The 25,518-nt window shown below is 42.6% G+C and overlaps 1 protein-coding gene across 1 annotated transcript in view; it reads left to right on the top strand.

Annotated features, from left to right (window-relative positions):
• ASTN2 (astrotactin 2) overlaps positions 1–17,881 on the top strand; it is a 1,124,462-nt gene extending 1,106,581 nt beyond the window's left edge. Inside the window, exon 22 of the mRNA XM_063936906.1 lies at positions 17,214–17,881. Within this exon, the coding sequence (XP_063792976.1) occupies positions 17,214–17,451 (238 nt within the window). The 3' untranslated portion in view covers positions 17,452–17,881. The remainder of the gene's footprint in view (positions 1–17,213) is intronic.
• Positions 17,882–25,518: the final 7,637 nt, after the last annotated feature.

The following is a 25,518-nucleotide window of genomic DNA, read 5'->3' on the forward strand; positions in this document are numbered from 1 at the left end:
TCAAAATGTAAATTTTCAGGATATTACATTCAATAAATTGTAAATGAACTTTGAAATGTACAATGCAATGTTATTTTCAAAAAGTTTATAGTACAAAAAAGTGGTCTAATCAAAAGACACATACATGAGAAAAAATGTACCTGTTATAATGCTAAAATACAGTACTGTATTTATACTGATGACATAATATGCCCAGTTCCCGTGTTTACCATTTTTTCTAATTATGACTTGAAAATATATTTACTTTTAACTAATAAATGTGGTAGCTTTGGTGTCTAGCGTTTTTTTTTATACATTTTAAATATCTTATTTATAGTTTCAGGACTACGTATTTGTTATTGAATCAATTTTAATACAAAAGAAGAAAGATAAATCATAAAAGTAGAAAGGGACAATTTTCGAGTAAATGGTCATTTGCTGATCTATAACAACAACACCATATCGACAATGCATGAAAATTATCACATAATACAATATTCATCTTACAAAATGTCCAAACATTGGGCGATATGTAATGCCACCTGAGTTCTGCTGACATGCAGGATTCTGGCCGACCTCTGACTTTTTTTTAGAGGGGCAGTCACTTACAAGGCATGGTTTTGCCTTGTAAGTTATTGCCCCTTTAAAAAAACGTAACAGGAAGAAAAAAGCTGATGCACACTACTAGCACTAAGAACACTGATAGTATAAATAATATAAATAAACCCTCATAATTAACATGGAGTATAAGTATAAGTGAAGTTCATCAATTTACATTAGTATTAGAGAAGTTAGGGACCCATGTGAAATTAAGTCACCTGATCGTGGTGCATGGGCCAACATATGTGCACAAATGTATGCTAAATGTCACTTATACAGTACTCCATGTTAATTGTGAGGGTTTATTTACATTATTTATACTCTTAGTGCTAGTAGTGTGCATCAGCTTTTCTCTTCATCCAACATAGTATTAAAAGCTTCAGCATGATAGCACCTCTTAATATTTTGAGTAATACTAGTAATATAGTAAGAGTTTGGCAGGCATACCACAGGGCCGCCGATTATAGGAGGCATTACACCCCGCCCATTGTTAAAGATCGGTGTATCATTTTAAAAACTCGCAGTAAGCAATTCTATGTTTTTTACGTGTTTTACTGGAAAAAAAGTCCCCATTGTCTTTCCCATAGATACATAGTAGACAACAGGCAGTGGTCAAAACATTATTCATCCGATGCTGAGTTGAGTTTTGAATTTTGGAATTGATTGCACCAGGGCCTTCTTAATGAACTGTATAGGCTCACGGCAGCTACCCAAGGCCCCACAATTCTAGTGCCTGTGGAGCGGTTGATGTTGCTCACAGAATCAGAGTGGCAAGGCAGCATTCTCTATCTGCCACCCAGCCTACAGCCAGACAGTGAATGGCTGACAGTATGCCAATTGGTGGATGGTTGGAGCATTCCACCAATCAGAGTGCTGACAGCCAGTCACTGTATGACAGCAGAGAGATGATGCAGGACTGCAGGAGGGGCAAGTTATGATTATTATTGATTTGTTCCCGTGAATGTTTCGACATGCTTGATCAGAACAAAGAAGAGAGATGGTTTGCAGGTAATAGGGGTATAATGTAATATGTTTTATAAAGTAAAGGTCATATCTCAGTGTCTCATATACATATAAAGACGTTTTCTGTGGGTAGAGCGGATAAGATGACATACAAATTGGAAATAATTCTTTAAACCCCAGACCTTGCACACACAAGTTCAAATTGAGAGCATCTATAAAATCATTTTTCTCATGTTATATCTGCCTTTCGGAGAATAAACTTATGTGTGTGTAGTAATTAGTATTAGATTTTTAAACTGCCATAGAGAGGTGGTAAAAGGATTCAACTAACTAGTTTCCCAGATAAAGGTCCCATATACTGTACACTGACAATTACTGTAGATTCCTGTCATCACTGATAAGCCAAGTCATTTAGCAAAGATAAAAAAAATGGTGATACAACCATGTGAAAGTTTAGAAGCTTCTACTACATTTGCATTCTCCACCCCTTGAAGTTTATTTGAATATTACTGAACAGTATGTATCAGAAAAGGTTGTTTTTCAATGACGGTACAATGTGATTCCCATTTCTGCTCTTAGCCAGTATTCAGCACGAAAACCACACATGTTACCTTCCTGACATGCTTGCATTCACAGTTTGTTGGAGATGCACTGGGAATGCAGTATATGGTACATATGTGCATCACATGTTTCTATCTTATGTCTTTTAAGCTACGGGACAATGTTAAAGTGTGTTGGAAAGACAGTATGTTTGGCTCAAGTAAGAGTTGATTTAAGGGTCCCTGGAGTGAATGGCCGGGAGAGGGAGGATCTTCATTCCTTTGGCCCACTTCAAGTCCTCTGGACTCCCAACCCATGGAAACTCTCGTTAGCATGCTGCAGCTGTGAGGTCTGAATAAAAGGCTGTGACAGCCTACTGTCTGTGTCTCCTTACCTAGGGAGAGAAGTAAGGAAGCTTGGTTGAGTGAGACGCCATTTTTTTTGTAAATGGGGCATCCTTCCTGTGTATAACTCTTGTGCATGTAGGCTGTCCAGGTTACCTATATGTTGAGATGAAATTTACTGAATGATTATAATTAGAGCTAGACAGGATATGATTCATTTTTGATTTTGTATATTTTTGTCCTGTTAGTGAATGCCCAATAAAACTAGCTGTGGTCTATTTGCACCACTCTACTAGATTTTTGTATTCGTTACTTGCTGCTGTGGTACTAAGGGATACATTCAGACCCGGCCGCATTAGCGTCCCTCAGTGTAGCGTGCCGATGGCGGCAAACTGTGCATGCGTAGTGTGGTCGAATCCCCAAGGCTGGGCAGCCTTGTCCTGTGCTGGGCGGCCCCCTGCATGTGCAGAGATGAACACAGATCTGGTTGCGTATGCAGCGATCTGCGTTAATCTCTGAATAATCCCCCAAGTGCCACCATCTAATACAGGAGATCTGCTATTTTTACTTTCTTATTGGAACAGTTCTACCTATCCCTGTATTTTGCTTATACTGTAATAGATTTGGTATTGGCCTCTGCCTACACTATAACCAGTTCTGCCTTTATGATTGTTGGCCCAAGCTGGAATTTATGGTGTGTGCTGGCTTCCCGCAGTAATGGCCATGACCAGGGTATAGCCAGAACTTTGTGGGGTCCATAGCAGCAATTTGAAAAGGCACATGTCCCAATGTTTCTAGAGACACCTCTCCGCAGCAGTTGATAATTTTAGGCCCCATAATAGTGCCCTAGTTCATTTTCTGAAACATAGTGCTCTAGTTTATTTTATGAACCAAAGTAGTGCTGTATTTGACAAATTGTCACATTTTAGGGCACAGTACCCCCAATTCACATTATGAAATACAGTGTTCCCAGCTCATATTATGCCACACACTATAGTGCCTCCACTTCATATTGTGCCACATTACAGTGCCCTAGTTTATATTACAGTATGAAGATTATTATGCCCCCAGTTCATTTTATATCACATTACAATGAGCAGGTCCAAAGGCATAACAAGATATATTATAGACTGTAAGGTAACGTTTGTAAGGGTCCCTATGTACTACCCATTGGTGAAAAATGTCTATAATATGTAACCATGACAGGGAGGGTGGGCCCCTCTGAGCTCTGGGCCCCATGACCTTGACCTTTGGGAATAAGGACATGCTTATTAAGCTCCTTTATTAAGCCAGTCAGTGTCAATCTCTATCAATGCAGATGCCCTTCTATCAGCTCTATTTCTTCAGGTATTGAGATCCAGTTATACTACTATTACTACTATAACTTCTTTACTGTGGATGTGTTAAATTTTTCAGTTATTTACATTTGACGAGTGCCTTTAGGTAGCTTTAATGGATATTACAAGAGCCACATGATAGTGTAATACTATTCACATTTTAGATTTTTAAACATAACGTTAAATAACACACATTGTAGTTAACGCCTTAAACATCCATATCACAGGTATAGCTATAATCTCATATCAGAGAGCTCATTCTGTGCTATAGTCTAAGGTCCTTATTCAGAGATAGATGCTAGTGCAGCTGCAAGTGCGATTTTCTACGCAACGAAACTGCAGGTATCAAGTGTAGCTGAGGCCCACCGGAGCTACTGCAACTCATTTGCAATTGTGTACACATATGCAGCCTATACACAAGAACAAGGAACATGGCTTTGAAGGGTAGATCTATGGTTATGCAGACTGGACACTGCAGTAGTCACGCAGACGCCCTGTTTTTGTACATTAGGGCTCGTGGCTGACATCATATAGATGACCTGAAAAACGCCCCTGACACGTCTGCATTTTAACAACCACTCCCCACTTACACCATGTTAACGCCCCTGAACGGTCATTTCCTTGTCAATCACTTTGTGAAGCAATTATCATTGTATGCGGATTCACAACAGCACCTTGATGCATGCACAGTTGCGCAGCCTGCCAATAATCACTCAGTTCCGTGGAACATCATCTTTGCGTACTTCTCTGAATCAGGACCTGAGGCAAGTTGATGTGACTAGCAGCAGGAGTTAGGGTCACTTAAGGTTATAGAGACAGGTTGTGGCCATGTCAGAGTTAATGGAAGGACCCCACACTTTTCAAGCCAAACACAGTTCTTCGTCAGAGGTAGACTTTATGCTCTCAATTGCATCTCATAATTCTTTTCTACTGTTTTTCTTCACAGTCCCTTGATGGAGAGGATTCCTTTCTTGGCTAGTCTTGTGGATCACTTGGAACTCGGAATTAGGAATAGTTTCTCTGTGTTTTTATAGAAGTGTTAATTGTCTAAATCCAGATGGCCGCTTCATGTATACTGGCGGGGTTGTCAGGCTGAAGGATACAAATGCATCTACAGAAATAAAAACATGCAAAATAAGAAGTATAAACTATCAGTTTAGTTTAAACCAATTATTAAGATTCTAACAATAGTCATACAATCTTAAACAAGTATAAAATATAAATGTAAATAAAGGTAAGAAAAGTTTGAATAATTGTGGGATTTTATATATCCTTGGTGAATTACATATTTCAGTCTGCAGTAACTTAATAGTAACTTCTGTGCTTAGAATATGCATCTTTTTTGCTAACCTAGTCCTGGAAGTAATCACTGTCTGCAGGTCACAGAAAATACAGGATGACAGAGGCTGACTCTTCAGGCTTTAGCTGCTTGGAGGAGGATTAGAGGAAAGCAAATGCCTAACTCTTCATAAACATAGAAGAGGCCAAATAAGTTATATTTAAAAAAAAGTATATGAACCGTGCACCCCCTATAATTCCTGGATTTCCTGTACCCAGGGCAGATGCTTCTTCTGGCTTCAACCATGAAAACACTCCCTCCCCCACCTTCCCGTCGTGGCCATAAACCTCACTAACAAAATGCAATGGACTGGGAAAGAAATATATTAAAAACGAAGGGATTTATTAATATCTCCTTTTTTGTTGTCATGCAATGCATGAACAATACAGTTATTAATTGTCCCTCTGTTACAGGTACTGTAAGTGCAATAGCTGAGTGGGCTCACATACTACTACATAGCTGTGCGTTAGTGTCTCAGGTACTAAGGGCTGAATTCATTTTCTTATCTTTGGAAGAGATTAAAGAGATACTATAAAATATAAAGCCTTACCTGTGTTCTGGCAACCACTATTCTGGAAATACACCATATTTACCTACTCTCCCAGATTCTGCGGGAGACACTGGTTTCTCGAGTAGTTCCCCACAGCCCTGGAAGAGTGGGCACCCCTTGTCACAACTGAGGGCCTGAGCTGACGGGAGGCAGCCTCAGTTGTAGGGGCTGAGATGTACCGGAACCTGGGAGGTTGTATCAGACCCCTGGACATGTAAGTAACATGAATAATAACTGCCCGAAGGCGTGACCACGACAACTTAGATAAAAGTCAATGATGTTTATTATGACAACTCCGCATCACAGCAGCAATAAAAGAAAACGTAAAAGTCAGCAAAGAATAAATACAGTTCCTGAGTACTACAGCATGGCAGGAGCCACAGGGCACTGGTAGTGTGAGATAGTTCTTATGATCTTCTAGATGGAAAGTCCTTACCAGGCCTGGCTGTAGCAATGAAGATAACCCAAGATTGTACCAGCTGGTGTTCCAGGAAGAGCTGGGTTGCTGAAGGTAAAACAGCTGCTGTGGATACTGGCTGGAACCAGACTGTTGTTAGCACGGAGTGGATACTGGCTGGAACCAGTTAAATAATAAATGAACTTTGGGAGCGATGAAATGTGAACTGAAATGTAGAACTTGAGAGCGGAGAAATAATAATTCCGGTGGAGAGTGGTAAAGTGTAGAAAGGACACCGGCCCTTTAAGGGAAGCTGTACTCTGCTGGAAGCTGAGGCTGGAAGCAGGTAGTGTTGTAGCTGGAAACAGATGAATCCACAATGGATTGGAGAGTCAGGCTACACCGCAGGTGGAATGCTGGTGCGGGTCTCTATGGTGGAAGTCTTGAGACAGGAGCTGGAACCTGGAAGACAATCATAGAAGAGAGACAAACAGGAACTAGGTTTGACAACCAAAGCACTGACGTCTTCCTTGCTCAGGTACAGCTTACTTATACCTGCAGCAAGGAAGGGGTTGGCTAGGCAATTATGCAAATCAACAACACAGACAGCAGATTGGTGGAAATGATCAGATGACAGAATCCAAGATGGCTGCGCCCATGCAGACACTTGGAGGGAAGTTTGGTTTGTAATCCATGTGGTCTGGGAAACAGTAATGGCGGCGCCGGCCACCGGAGACAGGAGACGCCAGGCTGATAGATGCACATTTAACCACGCGGGCACAGCGGAGGCCGCGGCTGATGAAAAGACCACTCTGCATGTGGAAACTCAGGAACAGCGGAATCCGGTCCTGGAACGCTGAGCCCGCCTTAGGAGGCATCTGAAGGGTAAGTAATGGCGTCCAGATACCCGGATCGTGACAGCACCCCCCCCTTTAGGAGTGGCCCCAGGACACTTCTTAGGCTTTAAAGGAAACTTTGCGTGGAAATTTCGGACCAAGGCAGGAGCATGGACGTCAGAGGCATTGGTCCAAGAGCGTTCTTCAGGACCATAGCCCTTCCAGTCAATGAGATACTGAAGTTGACCGTAACGGTGACGTGAGTCCAGGATCTTGGCCACTTCATACTCAACGCCTCGTTGAGTTTGGACTTTCGGAGTTGGTGGAAGTGAGGAATGAAACCGATTCAAGATTAGCGGTTTCAACAGGGAAACATGGAATGTCCTGGGTATTTTTAAGAAGGGAGGCAACTGGAGTCTGTAAGCAACAGGATTGATGACTTGATCAATTTTAAAAGGACCGATGTAGCGAGGTGCAAACTTCATACTGGGAACTCTTAACCTCAAATTCTTCGTGGATAACCATACCCGATCACCCACCTTGAGAGCAGGAACTGCTCGACGCTTCTTATCCGCAAACTTCTTGTACCTGAACGATGCCTTGAGCAGAGCTGATCGTACGCTCTTCCAGATATTGGCAAACTGATGCAAGGTGATATCCACTGCGGGAACAGAAGTTGCTGGAAGCGGTTGGAACTCAGGGACTTTAGGGTGGAATCCAAAGTTGGTGAAGAATGGTGTTGAGGAAGATGAAGAATGATACTGGTTGTTATGACAGAACTCGGCCCAGGGAAGTAATTGAACCCAGTCATCTTGAGAGGAGGACACATAGATGCGGAGGAAGGCCTCCAAGTCCTGATTCACCCTCTCAGTTTGACCATTGGTCTGAGGATGGTAAGCCGTGGAAAACTTTAACTTGACTTGGAGGACTTGACATAAACTTCGCCAGAATTTGGCTGTGAATTGAACTCCTCGATCTGAGATAATTTCTTCTGGAAGACCGTGGAGTCGGAAGATCTCTTGTATGAATACTTGAGCCAACTTGGAAGCTGACGGAAGACCGGTGAGAGGAATGAAGTGTGCCATCTTGGTGAACCGGTCAACTACCACCCAGATGGTATTGAACTTGTTGCACATGGGCAAATCTGTAATAAAATCCATCGACAAATGGGTCCATGGTCGACGGGGAACAGATAGTGGAACCAGTTGCCCCGCAGGCGACTGGCGGGATACTTTATGTTGAGCACACTTTGGGCAAGATGCAATAAACTCCAAAACGTCCTTTTTCAGAGTTGGCCACCAATAGGACCTAGAGATAAACTCCAGGGTTTTTTGGATACCTGTATGTCCGGCAAAACGGGAAGCATGGGCCCAATGCATGAGCTTCTTCCTTAGTGTCGGCTTCACAAAACTTTTCCCTGATGGGGGCGTAGAGTCCATCCCTACCGTGGAGAATGCCAACGGATTTATAATAGGATGCTTGTCTGAAGACTCTGACTCATTTTCTTGCTCCCATGAGCGGGAAAGGGCATCGGCCTTGCGATTCTGAGAGCCCGGACAGAACTGGAGTTTAAAGTCGAACCTGGAAAAGAAAAGTGCCCATCTGGCCTGACGAGGGTTGAGACATTGTGCGCCTTTTAGATATAGAAGGTTCTTGTGGTCTGTAAGGATGGTGATTGAATGAGAAGCTCCCTCCAACAGATATCTCCACTCCTCTAGAGCGAGCTTGATGGCTAGCAACTCCTGGTCGCCAATGGCATAGTTGCGCTCCGCTGGGGAGAACTTCCGTGAGAAGAAACTGCAAGGATGTAAATGACCATCTTTAGCCCTCTGAGATAACACCGCTCCTACTCCAACGGAGGAGGCATCCACCTCTAAGATGAAAGGAGAGTCGATGTCAGGCTGTTTCAGGACAGGTGCAGAGATGAACCTCTGTTTTAAAAGATGAAAAGCTTGCATGGCTTCTTCAGACCACTTGGACGGGTTAGCACCCTTCTTGGTGAAAGCAGTAATAGGCGCCACAATGGTGGAAAAGTCTCGTATAAACTTTCGGTAATAATTGGCGAACCCTAAGAACCTCTGGACCCCTTTGAGGGTTAAGGGTACCGGCCAATTCTGGATTGCTTGTAGCTTCTCAGGATCCATCTCTAGTCCGGAACCGGACACAATGTACCCTAGAAACGGAATGGACTTGACTTCAAAGACGCATTTCTCTAATTTGCAGTAGAGATGATTGACACGGAGACGGGACAGAACCTCCTTTACCCAGAAACGATGTTCCTCTAAATCGTTGGCAAAAATGAGGATATCATCTAGATAGACCACGACATGACGGTATAGAATGTCTCTGAAGATCTCATTGACGAAATGCTGGAAGACAGCTGGAGCATTGCTCAATCCGAAGGGCATGACGAGGTACTCATAATGTCCGTCACGGGTGTTAAATGCGGTCTTCCACTCGTCACCCTCACGGATCCGGATGAGATTGTATGCACCTCTCAGGTCCAGCTTTGTAAAGATGGTAGCTCCGCTAACTCTGTCAAAGAGCTCAGTAATCAGGGGTAAAGGATAGCGGTTCTTGATGGTAATGTCGTTCAAACCTCTGTAGTCGATGCACGGCCGCAGACCACCATCTTTCTTCTTTACAAAAAAGAAGCCTGCGCCGGCTGGAGAAGAAGAAGGTCGAATGAACCCCTTTGCTAGGTTCTCTTTAATGTATTCCTCCATAGAATGTGTCTCGGGGAGAGACAACGGATAAGTTCGGCCTCGAGGTGGAACCTTCCCTGGAACGAGATCAATCGGGCAGTCCCATTCTCTATGAGGAGGAAGGATATCAGCAGAAGCTTTACTGAACACATCCGTGAAATCTTGATATGGAGGAGGTGGAACATCAGACGACCTGGGGGAGGAAGAACAGACAGGCAACACTTTAAACAAACATGTCTTAGTACAGGAGGAACCCCATGCCAGGATTTGCGTAGTCGTCCAATCAATTGTAGGATTGTGAAGACGGAGCCATGGAAGGCCCAGGACCACAGGATGTGTGGCTCTTGGAATCACTAAAAATGAAATAAGTTCGGAATGAAGAACTCCCACTCTCAGACGAACTGGTAGAGTCCTTAGAGAAATAACTGTATCAAAAATTTTACTGCCATCCACAGCAGTTAAGGAAAAGGACGAAGGAAGTCTCTCGGTGGGTAGGGACCACCGTTTAACATAGGCTTCAGTAATAAAGTTCCCAGCTGCTCCGGAATCCAGGAGGGCAATGACGTTCTGATAACGTTGAGCAACTTGAAGCGAGACTGGGAGGTTACAATCTTGAGGAGATGGAGAGGAGATCATTACTCCTAGCCGGCCCTCTCCTTGGCGAGCTAGGATTTGGAGTTTCCCGGACGTTTGGGACAGGCATTAATGGTGTGAGACGGAGCTGCACAATACAGACAGAGAAACTCGGAGAGACGTCTTCGGCGCTCAGCAGGAGTTAAACGGGAACGGCCAATTTGCATGGGTTCATCTGTAGTTGGTGACAGTTGGCGAGGAGGAGGAGTAGAAGATTTTGGAGCGGATGATCTTCCACGCTCAGTTGCTCTCTCTCTGAAACGTAAGTCAACTTTCGTACAAAGTGAGATTAGCTCATCTAACTTGGAGGGTAAGTCTCTGGTAGCTAACTCATCTTTAATACGCTCGGATAAACCATGCCAGAATGCAGCATACAGGGCCTCGTCGTTCCATGACAGTTCGGATGCCAGGATCTGGAACTGTATAAGATATTGTCCTACAGTACGTGATTCCTGGCGTAAACGGAGAATCTCAGACGAAGCTGAAGTTACCCGGCCTGGCTCGTCGAAGATGCGCCTGAATGTTGACACAAATGCAGTGTAAGAAGATAGCAGGGTGTCGGACCTCTCCCATAACGGTGATGCCCAATCAAGGGCTGAGCCACTGAGAAGAGAAATAATGTAGGCAATTTTTGTACGGTCACTGGGAAAATTGCCAGGTTGTAGCTCAAACTGAATCTCACACTGGTTGAGAAATCCCCTGCAGAATCTTGGAGATCCGTCAAATTTTGCTGGCGTTGGAAGATGAAGACGTGGAGCAGAAATGGGTAAGGTGGGTGGGGTTATAGCTGGAGTCACTGTGGTTGACGCACCAGACGCGCCTGATCCACGGAGAGTTGTCTGAATCCCATCCAGCCGAGTAGAGAGATCCTGGAGACAGCGGATGATGTGGCCCTGTGCAGCCTCCTGATGTTCTAGTCGGGCTGCCAGTTCTTGCATCGGCCTGGCCGCTTGATCCTGGTCTCCGGCTGGATTCATTAGTTCAGTGCTTACTGTCACAACTGAGGGCCTGAGCTGACGGGAGGCAGCCTCAGTTGTAGGGGCTGAGATGTACCGGAACCTGGGAGGTTGTATCAGACCCCTGGACATGTAAGTAACATGAATAATAACTGCCCGAAGGCGTGACCACGACAACTTAGATAAAAGTCAATGATGTTTATTATGACAACTCCGCATCACAGCAGCAATAAAAGAAAACGTAAAAGTCAGCAAAGAATAAATACAGTTCCTGAGTACTACAGCATGGCAGGAGCCACAGGGCACTGGTAGTGTGAGATAGTTCTTATGATCTTCTAGATGGAAAGTCCTTACCAGGCCTGGCTGTAGCAATGAAGATAACCCAAGATTGTACCAGCTGGTGTTCCAGGAAGAGCTGGGTTGCTGAAGGTAAAACAGCTGCTGTGGATACTGGCTGGAACCAGACTGTTGTTAGCACGGAGTGGATACTGGCTGGAACCAGTTAAATAATAAATGAACTTTGGGAGCGATGAAATGTGAACTGAAATGTAGAACTTGAGAGCGGAGAAATAATAATTCCGGTGGAGAGTGGTAAAGTGTAGAAAGGACACCGGCCCTTTAAGGGAAGCTGTACTCTGCTGGAAGCTGAGGCTGGAAGCAGGTAGTGTTGTAGCTGGAAACAGATGAATCCACAATGGATTGGAGAGTCAGGCTACACCGCAGGTGGAATGCTGGTGCGGGTCTCTATGGTGGAAGTCTTGAGACAGGAGCTGGAACCTGGAAGACAATCATAGAAGAGAGACAAACAGGAACTAGGTTTGACAACCAAAGCACTGACGTCTTCCTTGCTCAGGTACAGCTTACTTATACCTGCAGCAAGGAAGGGGTTGGCTAGGCAATTATGCAAATCAACAACACAGACAGCAGATTGGTGGAAATGATCAGATGACAGAATCCAAGATGGCTGCGCCCATGCAGACACTTGGAGGGAAGTTTGGTTTGTAATCCATGTGGTCTGGGAAACAGTAATGGCGGCGCCGGCCACCGGAGACAGGAGACGCCAGGCTGATAGATGCACATTTAACCACGCGGGCACAGCGGAGGCCGCGGCTGATGAAAAGACCACTCTGCATGTGGAAACTCAGGAACAGCGGAATCCGGTCCTGGAACGCTGAGCCCGCCTTAGGAGGCATCTGAAGGGTAAGTAATGGCGTCCAGATACCCGGATCGTGACACCCCTCCTGCATTCTGCCACTTCCTAGTCCACAGAATGGGTATAAAAATATGGCAAAATCGCGGACCGCCGGAGGGGGTGGAGCCGAATGAAGCGATTATATGCTTATCATATCATTTTAGTTCAGCCTCTAAGCAAATATTGACCAATCGCAGGTTTGTCCTAGTGAGTGGCTGGGGCTTAATGCCATAATTAGCTCGGCCCCACCTGCTTCTTGTCACCACCCACCTGCTACTCCTCTCCAGGAGAGGAGATTAAAATGTTGGTAAGTATGAAATACACCGGGACTGTAATGGTAATCGTCCAGTCCAGGAAATCATCTCTTGGTTGGATGGATCAAATTATTTATTTATTAACAGTTTCTTATATAGTGCAGCATATTCCATTGCGCTTTACCGTTGAAACAACAGTGGTAACACAAAACTGGATAATAACAGACAGACATAGAGGTAGGAAGGCCCTGTTTGCAAGTTTACAATATATAGGGAATGAAGCCATTGATACACAAGGATAGGTGCTATCTATTACAAAATGGTAACTAATAGTAACTAGGAACAATATTATCATTGTGCATTTCCCACCGGAATTAATGGAAATTTTATGGAGACGTATCAACAACACTGCTGTATGCATGAATCAGGTAAAAGGTTGCAGAAAAGTGAGTATCTGGGAATATGCGCAAAAGTCATCAAGTAGGGGAAACTAGGAAAAGTACATACTCCCTGTGATCTTAAAGTTTTGGCACATTATACAGGAGTAATACAGATATTTTTGTCTAGAATTTGTTTACTGGATAATTGCAGAAGTAGTAGGTAACGGTGGTTTCAACAATGAATGGATATAATGATAATTATCTATACTTTTAAGTATTTCTGTCAGAGATTCGAAGTCCAAAAAAATGCCAGGGGTCCAAAGCCCAAAGTGTATTCATCCAAAGCCAAGTGGTCCAGATACAGAAGGGTAGTTGCACTAGTTTATATGTACTCACAGATAAGCAGCTCAAGGAGTTCTCATGCAGTCTGGTTCAAGCAAATGTCAAAAAACTTGCAGTGAGTGCAGAGCCGTAACTAGGTGTGCCGATGGTGTCTTGCCCACAGCGCAAATGCACTGAGGGCGCACCATCGGGCATCACATCAGCACAGCCGCTAGCTCCGGGTCTAGACTCACTGCTAAAGCCTCCGCCCGCCCGCCTGCCTGTGTCCCACTAAAGCCGCCGCCTGCCCGACTGCCTGTGTCCCGCTGAAGCCGCCGCCCACCCACCTGCCTGTGTCCCTCTGAAGCCACCACTGCCCGCCCACCTGTGTCCCGCTGAAGCTGCCGCCGCCCGGCCACCTGTGTCCCGCTGAAGCCGCCGCTGCTGCTGTAAGGTCCCGGCAGCACTGCGGCTGAGGTGTGTGTCAGGGCGCTGCTCTTCTCATTGGTCCAGCGGCAGTCCTGGCCTGAACACTGGCTTGGCCCCTCTCCCCTGCAATTCGGGAGAGACGTCACGTGATGACGTCAGACGTCTCTCCCACACTGCCCTGTGCCCTGCCCCCACTGCTGCACAGCGAGGATCTGCCGAGCTGGTGTGGTGGAGGAAGGAGAAGAGATCCAGAGCCTCTGGAAGAGCCTGTGCTTATGACTGTGAGGCTGTCTGCCGTAATGTGTAAAAAGGGGGACTGTCTGCCGTAATGTGTAAAAGGGGATCTACCTGGTGTAGTGGCGCTAATGTGCGGCATAATTTTAATAATGGAGACTACTGTGCACCGTAGTATGAATTGATATTATTTTGCGGCCACACCCCTTCCCTATGAAGCCATGCTCCTGCATTTTTTGCACTCACCTATGGCGCGCACTTAAGGGGGGGGGCACCAATGCCGTTTCTTGCACACAGCTCTAAAATGCCTAGTTACGGCACTGAGTGGGTGAGATGACCTAAACATATTAACAGTTTATACAGGCCTGGAGTTAAATGAATGAGGATCAGGTGTTTTACCGTTCATTTCCAGCAACTGGTCATTAAAACTTTCCAGATCCAAATATGACAGGTTCAACAAAGCTTTCTTCTCTGCACTGATTCTCCAGCTGCATAATTACTTCACATTATTACTATATTTATTGTAATTTTATAGAGCATTTTTCTATACATATTATTCATACTATATTTATTTATTTATTTATTTCCATTACCATGTATAGTTTCATTTATATTGTTAGTGACTTTTTATTTTATTTATTCTTCATTTTTATCTATATTTTCTTTGCCATATTCATTAATTTTTACATTTTCATCAGATATTGTAGTCATCTTTTTTCAAATTTAAGTTTCCATTCTTTATTTTTGTTTGTCTTTACTAGAAGTTCTGTTTTTATTTTTAATCATTATTAGTTTTTTTTTACTTCATGAGTGGTTTTGCTTGTTTCATCGTTTTGTTTCTATCATACATTTTTAAACAAATTTATATATACTGTATGAAACAGAGGATAGGGTATAAAAGCGACCTAAAGTGTCTCAATTTCCATAAAATTATGACTCACATATTAGATAAAAAGTATAACATGAATTTATTTAGACAGATATAGCAAATAAAAGTATATTACATAAAGTTGCTAAAATTGCAATGAATAAATGAATTACACTAAGAACGGACAAACCTAGACAATCAATCAATAAAAGGTGACACATTTAAAGTAAATTAAAATTAAATTAAATTGTAATAGCAAAAAAGGCAGAAAGCAGTAAAAAATATGTAAAAAAAAAAAAGAAAGAAAAAAGAGAGTAACACTTTGTTTTTTGAAAAGGGGAGATGCTCATCTTTTTAGAGAGTTGCTGTCTGGGAAGGCCCAATGCGTTTAATCAGATTGGCTTCATCAAGGGTATATATATCAGGGACTTGCTGTGAGCACTTGGTAGTACCAGAGTCAGATTTACATACAATATATGAGCCCAAGGGTTCCTGTGGGCATTATACAAGGTGCAGAAGTATATACTGTTGGAAACTTGGTGAGGTTTGATATGTGAAGAAAAGATTGGCACTGCCTCATCTGCCAAAAACTTTTTACTCCAGAGTTTTGACTATAAAAATGATTAGAAGTAGATATTTCTTATATATTATTTGTATTTTTTTTCATATATTTTATATATTCAAAATGTTGGAGTACACGTTAGTATGACAGGAGAGGCTCTGCCTTACCTGCCTCACCTCACCACATGTCACTGATATATATGTATGTATGATGGGTAAAAAGACAGTAGCAGATTGATGATAATGTGCCCAACCCTGTCCCCACCGTTACCCATGTGATGTGATTATATCATGATGAGAGAGCACGGCTGATGGAACCAAGATCTTCAAGTTTGCAGCCTCCTACTGTTTGTGCCTTAAACAGTGGCACTGCTTGTACACCCTAGTTATGGCCCTCACTGGGTGATTCAACCGATCTTTTCCTTGATGATGACTTCTAGCAGCTTTATTACAGTGTGGTGTGCGCTGTCTCATTAGAGCACAAAGTAACCCTATATATGCAAAGAGATTCTGAGTGACCTTTAGTCTATAATGAAACACTTCTATCCTAATGGAAATGAGATACAGTATCTCTGAGTGACAAGGCACAAAACGTATGTCTTTGTCATAAAATCACTGACGGATCTGTGGTCATTGACAATGACAAAAACATGATCCAATAAGAGCCACAACGAGTATGAGATTGAATAGGTCTATCAGTTCTGGGGTTTTTTTTACAATAAACCCAATAAAATGGGTAATGTGGATTTGTGCAGGGAAATGTTTTTATATGATACACACAGTGTTTTTATTTTCACAGTAGTATTACATGGAGCACTATGGTTCTCTGCGGGAGACCTAGCACTTTCAGCAACATGGGCTGTTTTTTTTTGTGCACACTAGCAAGGTCCGAGCTGGTGAACTTCTTTAGCAACATCATGGATCTTGCACAAGGGGTGTTTAGTCTTTTATATTGTATATACATTGCCTGATTGAGCATTGCATGCAATTATGAATGTAGTCAGCTTTTGTGATTTTGAGCAATTGCACATGCAACCTGCGTACATAATGACAGTATTTACGAGTGATTAAGAGATGTATGCATCTACTGGTTGGGCACAGATGGCCTAATTCAGAGTTGTACTGTATGTAAACTGTTTATGTGTTTATTGATTTGTGCGTGTGCTGATCTCTGCGACCTCGCTCACAATTCCCCAGAGAAGCAGTATGATAGATATGATGTGGCCATCTGGCATGGTGGAGCGGGAGCAGCAATGGGGAGGTATACAAAACAAGGACATTTTGTAGGCAGGCTGAGGGTAGGGTCTGTATCTTCAGATTTCCTAGCCACGGCTGCTTGGAATACATGGCCATCCTGAGTAACCCTGATGGACGATGTGCATGCAAGTGATCCGCTGCATCTTCAGACACAGCAGCAGATCACAGAAGCATAGAGGAGGCGTCTATTAATACAAGACACCTCGTACAGCAGTAGCATATTTTCGTACCACTACTGTGTCTAAAGATGCAGCAGTAATGCAAACAGCTTCCATGTTTGTAGGACTCCCTTAGTCCACTAGCACCAGTAGGTACTGTTTATGTTCCATGTAGCATGTCTAATAAAGGGTAATTCACTAAAGGAGGAATTATCCTTTGATATCAGTATTTCTGTTTTTTCTGTCACATCTCAGAAACATTTAACGGGAATGCTTTTAGTAACTCAGCAACAAGCAATGTGAAGCAACTCAGTCTAGTTTGTTTGATATTTCAATGACTACGGAATTCATTACATGTTATGTGTTTTTACCTTTTCTAGGAAAGCCCACTTGGTTCTCAGAAGACTAGAAAAAGTGAGCAGCCATTGCTCTGGACTTCTGCGAAGTGCACATATCCAACGGCGGATAGACAACATTCCTTACCTAATATGTCACAGTGAGGACCTCCGAACATCAGGCTTTGTTTTGTACAGCATTTTGAGGGACAGCAAATTTACATGTGAAGAAAAAATGGTATCGATGCCTCGTAATACGTATGGAGATTCAAAAGGTCGATGAGTGTGGCCAAGAAACCCTACCGTACTCTGGATGGACTGGCAAGAGCATTAATGGTCATGCCAGGGTTATGTGAAAAGCAGTCAAGAAAATGGTCATAGCAACTTTTATAAGCTAAGGACAGATAAGGTGCTATGAAGATACATATCCATTTTTAGGAACCTTACTGGACAAAGAAATTTTTTTCTTTTAATACATATTTTGTTAAAACCCCAAAACAAGTACCAGCAAGGCACTGCTATACAACTTACTCCTTGGATGGAGTTATCCCCAATGTAATATTTTAATTTTCCTTTTGATTTTCCAATTTATGTGGAAATGATGCAGGGAATTTTATAATTTTTTTCTTGCTTTTGTAGTTCACTTAACCTGCTCAATTTTGTGTGTAAAGTTCTACAACCTGTGTGCATTAAACATCTTCCTACAGAACAAATATTGTGTCCACTCACTGATGCTGTTACTCCACTCTGTTAAAAAATAATTTTAATATAATGGAAAGTAGCATACACTATAAAGGACTAAGGGCCTAATTCAGCATGGATTTTTTTTAATGCTAAAATATTGCTCTATTTAGCCACATTTATTGCTTAAATTAATTATGACAATGAAGAGGCATAATGATTGCCTTAGTTACATATGGAGCATTTGTGTTTAAAGCTATTGGTGCACCTACAGTAGAAACGTTTGTCTTAGAAACATAGAATTTGACGGCAGATAAAAACCACTTGGCCCATCTAGTCTTCACCAAGTGCAAGGCACAAAAGCGTTCGATTAATTTCATAGTATGAGAATCAATTTCCTCTGGTAAAAAAAACCCAAGTACTTACGTTTAGTGCAAATAGACTTGTGCCCTCTGCACAGCAAGAAATGCTCCTGTACATGTTCCCTCATCATCCCTAAGTCAAATATCAATAAACCCACTCCACACATTGTTTTTGCTCTGCAACACTAGGCATTTCTACATACTGTACCTACCACTTTAGAAGAATCATCCCCACTTTAACATCTCCTCTTGATTTGATCCAATCTCTGCTCCTCTGCAAATTGGGCCTCATTCAGGTGTGGTTGTTCTTGCTGCTGCTGTTGCTATCTTTTGCTATATGCTAGTGTGATTATATGCTTATATGGGCAGAAGCTAACCTGAGTATAGCGACGCCCAATGCAGTGGCTTAATTTCGGTCCAACAGCATACAATAATTGCTGGTACATCGGTATCATAGTCACAAATCAGATCATGCTGCAGAGTCTCAATGCCCCTAAAGAGGCGCAGGCTGAACTGCTCTCCCAGGATGCAGAGGGCTCATCATTAACAAGTAAGATCGCAACTGCTAATTTATGCACACCCAGAAAATGCTGTCTGAATGGCAAAGACATACCTGCGTTTACCTAACCACTCCCCATTACCACCCCAAAACACTCTTCCTGTCACTCACTTTGCAACTAATTCCTTGGTGCGACCACAATTGCAATTCAATCATTGCGCGTGCGCACTGTGGCTCAGATGCATGTGCAGTAAGAAAACACCTGCCGATGGGCATACAATAGCCACTTGGTACATATATAGTGGCAGATGCTCAGTTAGCCTAGTGATATCATTCAGGTGCTTGAAAAGGAGTGGTATTTCTAAGCAAGAAAAAAAGAATTTTGTTTCCCCCAGCAACCTGAACGATAACAGTAACCAGATATAAATTTCACACAATATTAGAATTTAGAGATCTCTGTTACATATATTTGCGCAAATATATGATTAAGCTTCCAAGCCGAGTCAAGGCCTCTCTGTATATTGGGGGTCCTTACCGCTATTAGGTGCAGGATGTGGCACCCCAAAAATCAGCATAAGCCAGAAAGTCCAGGGCAGCATACCAGTGAAAAACTATAGTGTTGATAAATTAGTATTAGGAAGCCGAAGTTATAAAGAAAGTGATACAAAAATGAGATGTAATTAAAAGAAATAGTGTTAAAGAAATTAGTAAGTGATAAGTGTTAATAGAATGTAAAGGTATGCCACACTGAAGACATCCAGCTCAGCAAATCTTGGGGCACCAAACCCCACACCTCCATAACCCCAATCTGGGTCTATGATTACCCATCAAAGAATCACATGATAATGGCTCCTTACTTAAGTATATCTAAGCTAAGAGCTACCTACATTGGAGCGACCCCATAATGCTCCATATGGAATATCAGGACCTGCACCTCCTCCTAATGCAGGATCCTTTCTGCCTCTCACAACAGACATATATAGTGGCAGATGCTCAATTAGCCTAGTGATATAATTCAGGTGCTTGAAAGGGAGGGATATTTCTAAGCAAGAAAAAAAGCATTTTATTTCCCCCAGCACCCTGAATGATAGCAGTAACCGGATATAAATCCCACACAATATTAGAATTCAGAAATCTCGGTTACATATATTTGTGCAAATATATGATTAAGCCCCCAAGACGTGTCAAGGCCTCTCTGTATATTGGGGTTTCTAGCACTATATCTAGGCTATTAACACTACAGTTTTTTCACTAGTATGCTGCCCTGGGCTTTCTGGCTTATGCTGATTTTTGGGGTGCCACACCCTGCACCTAGAAATAGGGCTAGGGACCCCCAATATACAGAGAAGCCTTTGCGGCTTGGAGGCTTAATCATACATTTGTGCCAATATATGTAACCAAGATCTCTGAATTCTAATATTGTGTGGGATTTATATCACTAGTATGCGGGACCCCATCATGTCGGCACAGGTCGGCTACCCCAGGGCAGCACACAGGTGAAAATTAGTAAGGGTTAATAAGAAGCACATAAGTGCTATGTAAGTGAGGTGTGATTAAAATAATACAAAAATATATACAATGTGACAGGGAAAAACATAAGTGTTAATAAAGTGTTAAGGTGTGCCAACCTGAAGCAGCCTAGCCACACCAAGACAGGGAAAATCGCACCCCAAACCCACATGATGGGGTCCCGCACCCCGGACCCACACCTAGTATTAGGGACCCCCAGTGACAGAGATGCCTTGCCGTTTGGCCTGGGGGCTTAACCCTATATCTGCAGATATATGCAACTAAGATCTCTGTATTATCAGATTATTTTGTTGTGTTATTTCTCACTCAGTGTGCATTAGGGATAGCCAACTGTTTTTCTCTTACCCAAAATTACCTCTCCCTTTTAGCACCTGAGTGACATCACAATCTGATTGAGCAGCTTACCAATAAATGTGCATTGTATTTCAGAGAGGCATGGATGGGTTAGCATTAGGAGGGATTGTTGACTCCAGAGTGCCATTGGAGAAGTTAGGGGTATCTCCAGGTAAGCTGGCTCCCAGATGCTGTAGAAGCCATTATCATGTGGCCTTACACTGGGCTATTAGACCCAGACATATTTGTTATTATTTATGGGGTGGTTTGGGGTGCAGTTTTCCCTGTGTTGGTGTGGCTAGGCTAATTAAGCAGCTTACCAATAAATGTGCATTGTATTTCAGATATTTAAAGTGTATGTATACTCAGGGTTGGACTTGCCACAGGGGTACAGGGGAAACCACCGGTGGGCCCCAATATCTGGGCCCCCATTCTCCTCCACTATGGATCAGGTTCCAGACTGTGCACTTGAATTGTACATTGAACATGTTGCCTTATACTGCACAGGACTATGGTGTATTACTCTGGTACATCATCATGCATGCATTAGCAATATTAACTATATACATTTGTCAAGGGGTCCAGCCCATGCACTCGCTCATGGTTAGGCAAACCAATGTGGCAGCTGACACCCCTTCAGTAGACTGGCCACACCTCTAAACATGGGCCCCTACCACTATATCCCCCCGGTGGGCCCTACATGCCCCAGTCCGACACTGTGCATACTGAAATATATCATAATCCCTTATGCAGTATAGAAACATACTATCCAGTGGGTATATACAAATGTTTATCATAAGTATAACGTATACCAACATACCGCATGAGACAAAACACACCAGAATACCATAAAGGGATAGAGACATTTTTTGCTGGATTCTGTACATTTTATTCTTACACATAATGATTTTCTTTTTAAATCTTCTTTCTTTTTACAGACACTGGGTATAAGTATGGGCTTCAGATTCACCCAAGCCTCTCTAACCTCTGTATGGGAGAGTTTGAGGATATGTACAGTACATCTGGAGTATTGCTTATGGGGTGAATCTGGTGTTCTGTTGCTGATAATTTTTAGCCAAATGGATACAATAATTATGTCATTAGTGGTGCTATGGAAATCATTTAAACAAACAAAAGAGAAGATTTACTAAAACTCAAAGAAAACTAATTTCTATTAGAAATAAGAACTTTTAATGGACAATGATTACAGATTGCTCTCACTTCAAGAAACTTGAAACTGGTATTAAAAGCATTGGTGACTTATTTTACAAGATACAAATCTGAAAGAAAATATACAGTACCTCCGAAGCTATTTCTATTTATAGAAAATCCCCTGATCTTAAAGGAAACTAGTCAAAAGTACCTTGGATATTGCCACTAAAAATGTATTTAGAAACACAGGCTTTCACTGCTGTGCATGGTGTGCATCCTGCGAAGGTATCAAAAAACAGATAAAATCAAGGATTTCAGTAACTGCCAAACAACTAATGCAATATGTATGTGGGGACTGAAATACAGTGCATCCGGATAGTATTCACAGCGCTGCACTTTTTCCACATTTTGTTATGTTACAGCCTTATTCCAAAATGGAATAAATTCATTTTTCCCTCAAAATTCTACACACAATACCCCATAATGACAATGTGAAAAAAGTTTTTTTTAGATTTTTACAAATTTATTAAAAATAAAAATACCTAAGAAATCACATGTACATAAGTATTCACAGCCTTTGCCATGAAACTCAGAATTGAGCTCAGGTGCATTCTGTTTCCACTGATCATTCTTGAGATGTTCTTACAGCTTAATTGAAGTCCACCTGTGGAAAATTCAGTTGATTGAACATGATTTGGTTAGGCACACACCTGTCTATATAAGGTCGCACACTTGACAATGCATGACTGAGAAGAAACCAAGCATGAAGTCAATGGAATTTTGTCTGTAGACCTCCAAGACAGGATTGTTTCAAGGCACAAATCTGGGGGAGGGTACAGATAAATATCTGCTGGTTTGAAGGTCTTAATGAGCACAGTGGCCTCCATCATCAGTAAATGGAAGAAGTTCGGAGCCACCAGAACCCTTCCTAGACCTGGCCAGCCATCTAAACTGAGCGATTGGGGGTGAAGGGCCCTAGTCAAGGAGGTAACCAAGAACTCAATGGTCACTCTTTCAGAGCTTCAGCATTCCTCTGTGGAGAGAGGAGAACTTTCCAGAAGGACAACCATGTCTGTAGCAATCCACCAATCAGGCCTGTATATGATAGAGTGGCCAGATGGAAGCCACTCCTTAGTAAAAAGCACATGGCAGCCCTCCTGGAGTTTGCCAAAATGCACCTGAAGGACTCTCAGACCATGAGAAACAAGATTCTTTGGTCTGATGAGACAAAAATTGAATGTGAATGCCAGGCATCATGTTTGGAGGAAACCAGGCACCGCTCATCACCAGGCCAATACCATCCCTACAGTGTAGCATGGTGGTGGGGATGTTTTTCAGTGGCAGGAACTGGGAGACTAGTCAGGATAGGGGGAAAGATGAATGCAGCAATGTACATGGACATCCTGGATGAAAACCTACTCCAGAGCGCTCTTGACCTCAGACTGGGGTGACGGTTCATCTTTCAGCAGGACAACAACCCTAAGTACACAGACAAGATATCAAAGGAGTAACTTCAGGACAACTCTTTGATTGTCCTTGAGTGGCCCAGCCAGAGCCCAGACTTGAATCCGATTGAACATCTCAGGAGAGATCAGAAAATGGATGTGCACCGATGCTTCCCATTCAACCTGATGGAGGTGCTGCAAAGAGGAATGGGCAAAACTGCCAAAAGATAAGTGTGCCAAGCTTGTGGCATCATATTCAAAAAGACTCGAGGATGTAATTGCTGCCAAAGATGCATCAACAAAGTATTAAGCACAGGCTGTGAATATTTATGTACATATGATTTCTTAGTTTTTTTTTATTTTTAATACATTTGCAAAAATCTCTAAAACACTTTTTTCACATTGTCATTATGGGGTATTGTTTGTAGAATTTTGAGGGGATAAAATAATTTTTTCCAGTTTGGAATAAGGCTGTAACATAACAAAATGTGGAAATAGTGAAGCGCTGTGAATACTTTCTGGATGCACTGTATAGGACATGCATGCTGAGCATAGAAGTCTAAACTAAGTTATCATGTTAGAAATATGTCAATGCTGATTTCCATACAGGACTAAAAGCAACACTATAAAAAGACATATCATACACTTTAAATGGAGCCGCTGCGGCCGCTATACTTAATCCTCAACCTATGTACTTATTACACCATTAGTGTACAGAGCCCCGTACCGTGTACGTACTTTGCATACAAACGCCGCACTGACTGTACAAAGTACACTCAGTGCGTACACACCCAAAGATACACCATGAACCCTTAACAGCTATACATGTGATAGTAATACACTTATAACCTTAGCAGGGAAAGGAAAACACAACACCAGTTTCTATTTAAAATGCCGGGTTCCAACACCACAACGTATTATTACTGAAAGGGGGTTACAATAACAAAGCAATACAATACAACAGAATAATGGCTACAGTCAATGGTACATACGTGTTTGGTTTTCGCCGCGCTTCCCAGTCTGGTCCTCAGTCATCTGGGTAGATGACCTTTTGAGTCTGTGTGTGACCAGGCCTGCAGCTGGCTCCTTTATACAATCTTCCAAAACTTAACACAATGGATACTGTAATCTCTTTGTCCATTGGACAAAGGGATGGTCATTTACAGTACAGGAGAGGTCATAGGTTGGTTTGAATAGGTGGGCGATGTCTGTTCCAGATGCACTTGTAGGAGGTCTCCTCTGGGTTCTTGCCGCATACCAAATGTACAGTAAATACAGTTTATATCTCTATTCTACACCTGCACATAACTATTCGCAGGAACGTGCGATCTTCTGCAAACCAACACCCGAATATTACCCTTAAAATACTCTACAGCTGGATACCAAACACCACCTTATAACCTTGTTCTGTCCACTCCTATCCTGTAAAGGTGAATCCCTTTGTTCTGATACCATTTAAACTGGTGTAACTTGCTGGTGTGGTGCAGGGAGACTATGTGTACATTATGCACTATTTGGATTAAATATGTATTGTGTTTTTATAGCTTTTCCATGCGTTCACAAACTCTACTGTAAATACTCATACCACGCGCTAATGCGCAGGACCGCGGGAGCGACCATACGCAAATATTGAATATACGCACGCACTGCAGAACAAGTACACGCACGGAGGCCATCTGTGTGTAGTTTGTACGTGATGTGTGTACTGCAATTTTTTTTTACTTTGACAGTCCACCCTTTGGCAGTCACCAATAACTGCCACTATCTAATTAATAAACAAAATTATCTATACAATATCTACAGAAGCTTGGATGGTCGGGGTAGAGTTGTAGGTGGGAAATATAATACCTCTCTGAGACCCTCACCAAAACAAACTGTCCTGATCAAAACCAGAATTACTAACAGAACCCGAAACGCAGTCTCTTGTGATCGATCCATTTCGTTAGGGGAAAGGAGGAAAATAAGAAGGAGAAAAGAAAGGAAAATGCAGGGGGAGGTGAAAAAAGAAAATGGTGCGACATCCATTCTAGATCTTGTTTCTCTCTGTGCTCAGATGCCCTTCAACAGTCCTGCCTCTCAACTTTCCCGGAACAAACACTCCAGTGATACGAGATTCTCTACACTCTGCTCTTTGTCACGAGTTCTCTCCGAGTCAGCGACCTTCTTGCAGTGAGACGAGTGGACCCAAGTCTCTCTTTCGATGACCTTCAATGCTGTCATGCTGGTTAACAAGACTTGGTATGGTCCTTCTCACCTGTCTATGAGGCAACCTGAGCGTAAGAAATTTCGAATCATCACATAATCCCCAGGCTCAATGTCATGACAATTACTGTTCGGTAGGTCAGGAA

The sequence above is a fragment of the Pseudophryne corroboree genome, chromosome 8 (assembly GCF_028390025.1).
Source record: "Pseudophryne corroboree isolate aPseCor3 chromosome 8, aPseCor3.hap2, whole genome shotgun sequence".
NCBI classification, from domain to species: Eukaryota; Metazoa; Chordata; class Amphibia; order Anura; family Myobatrachidae; genus Pseudophryne; species Pseudophryne corroboree.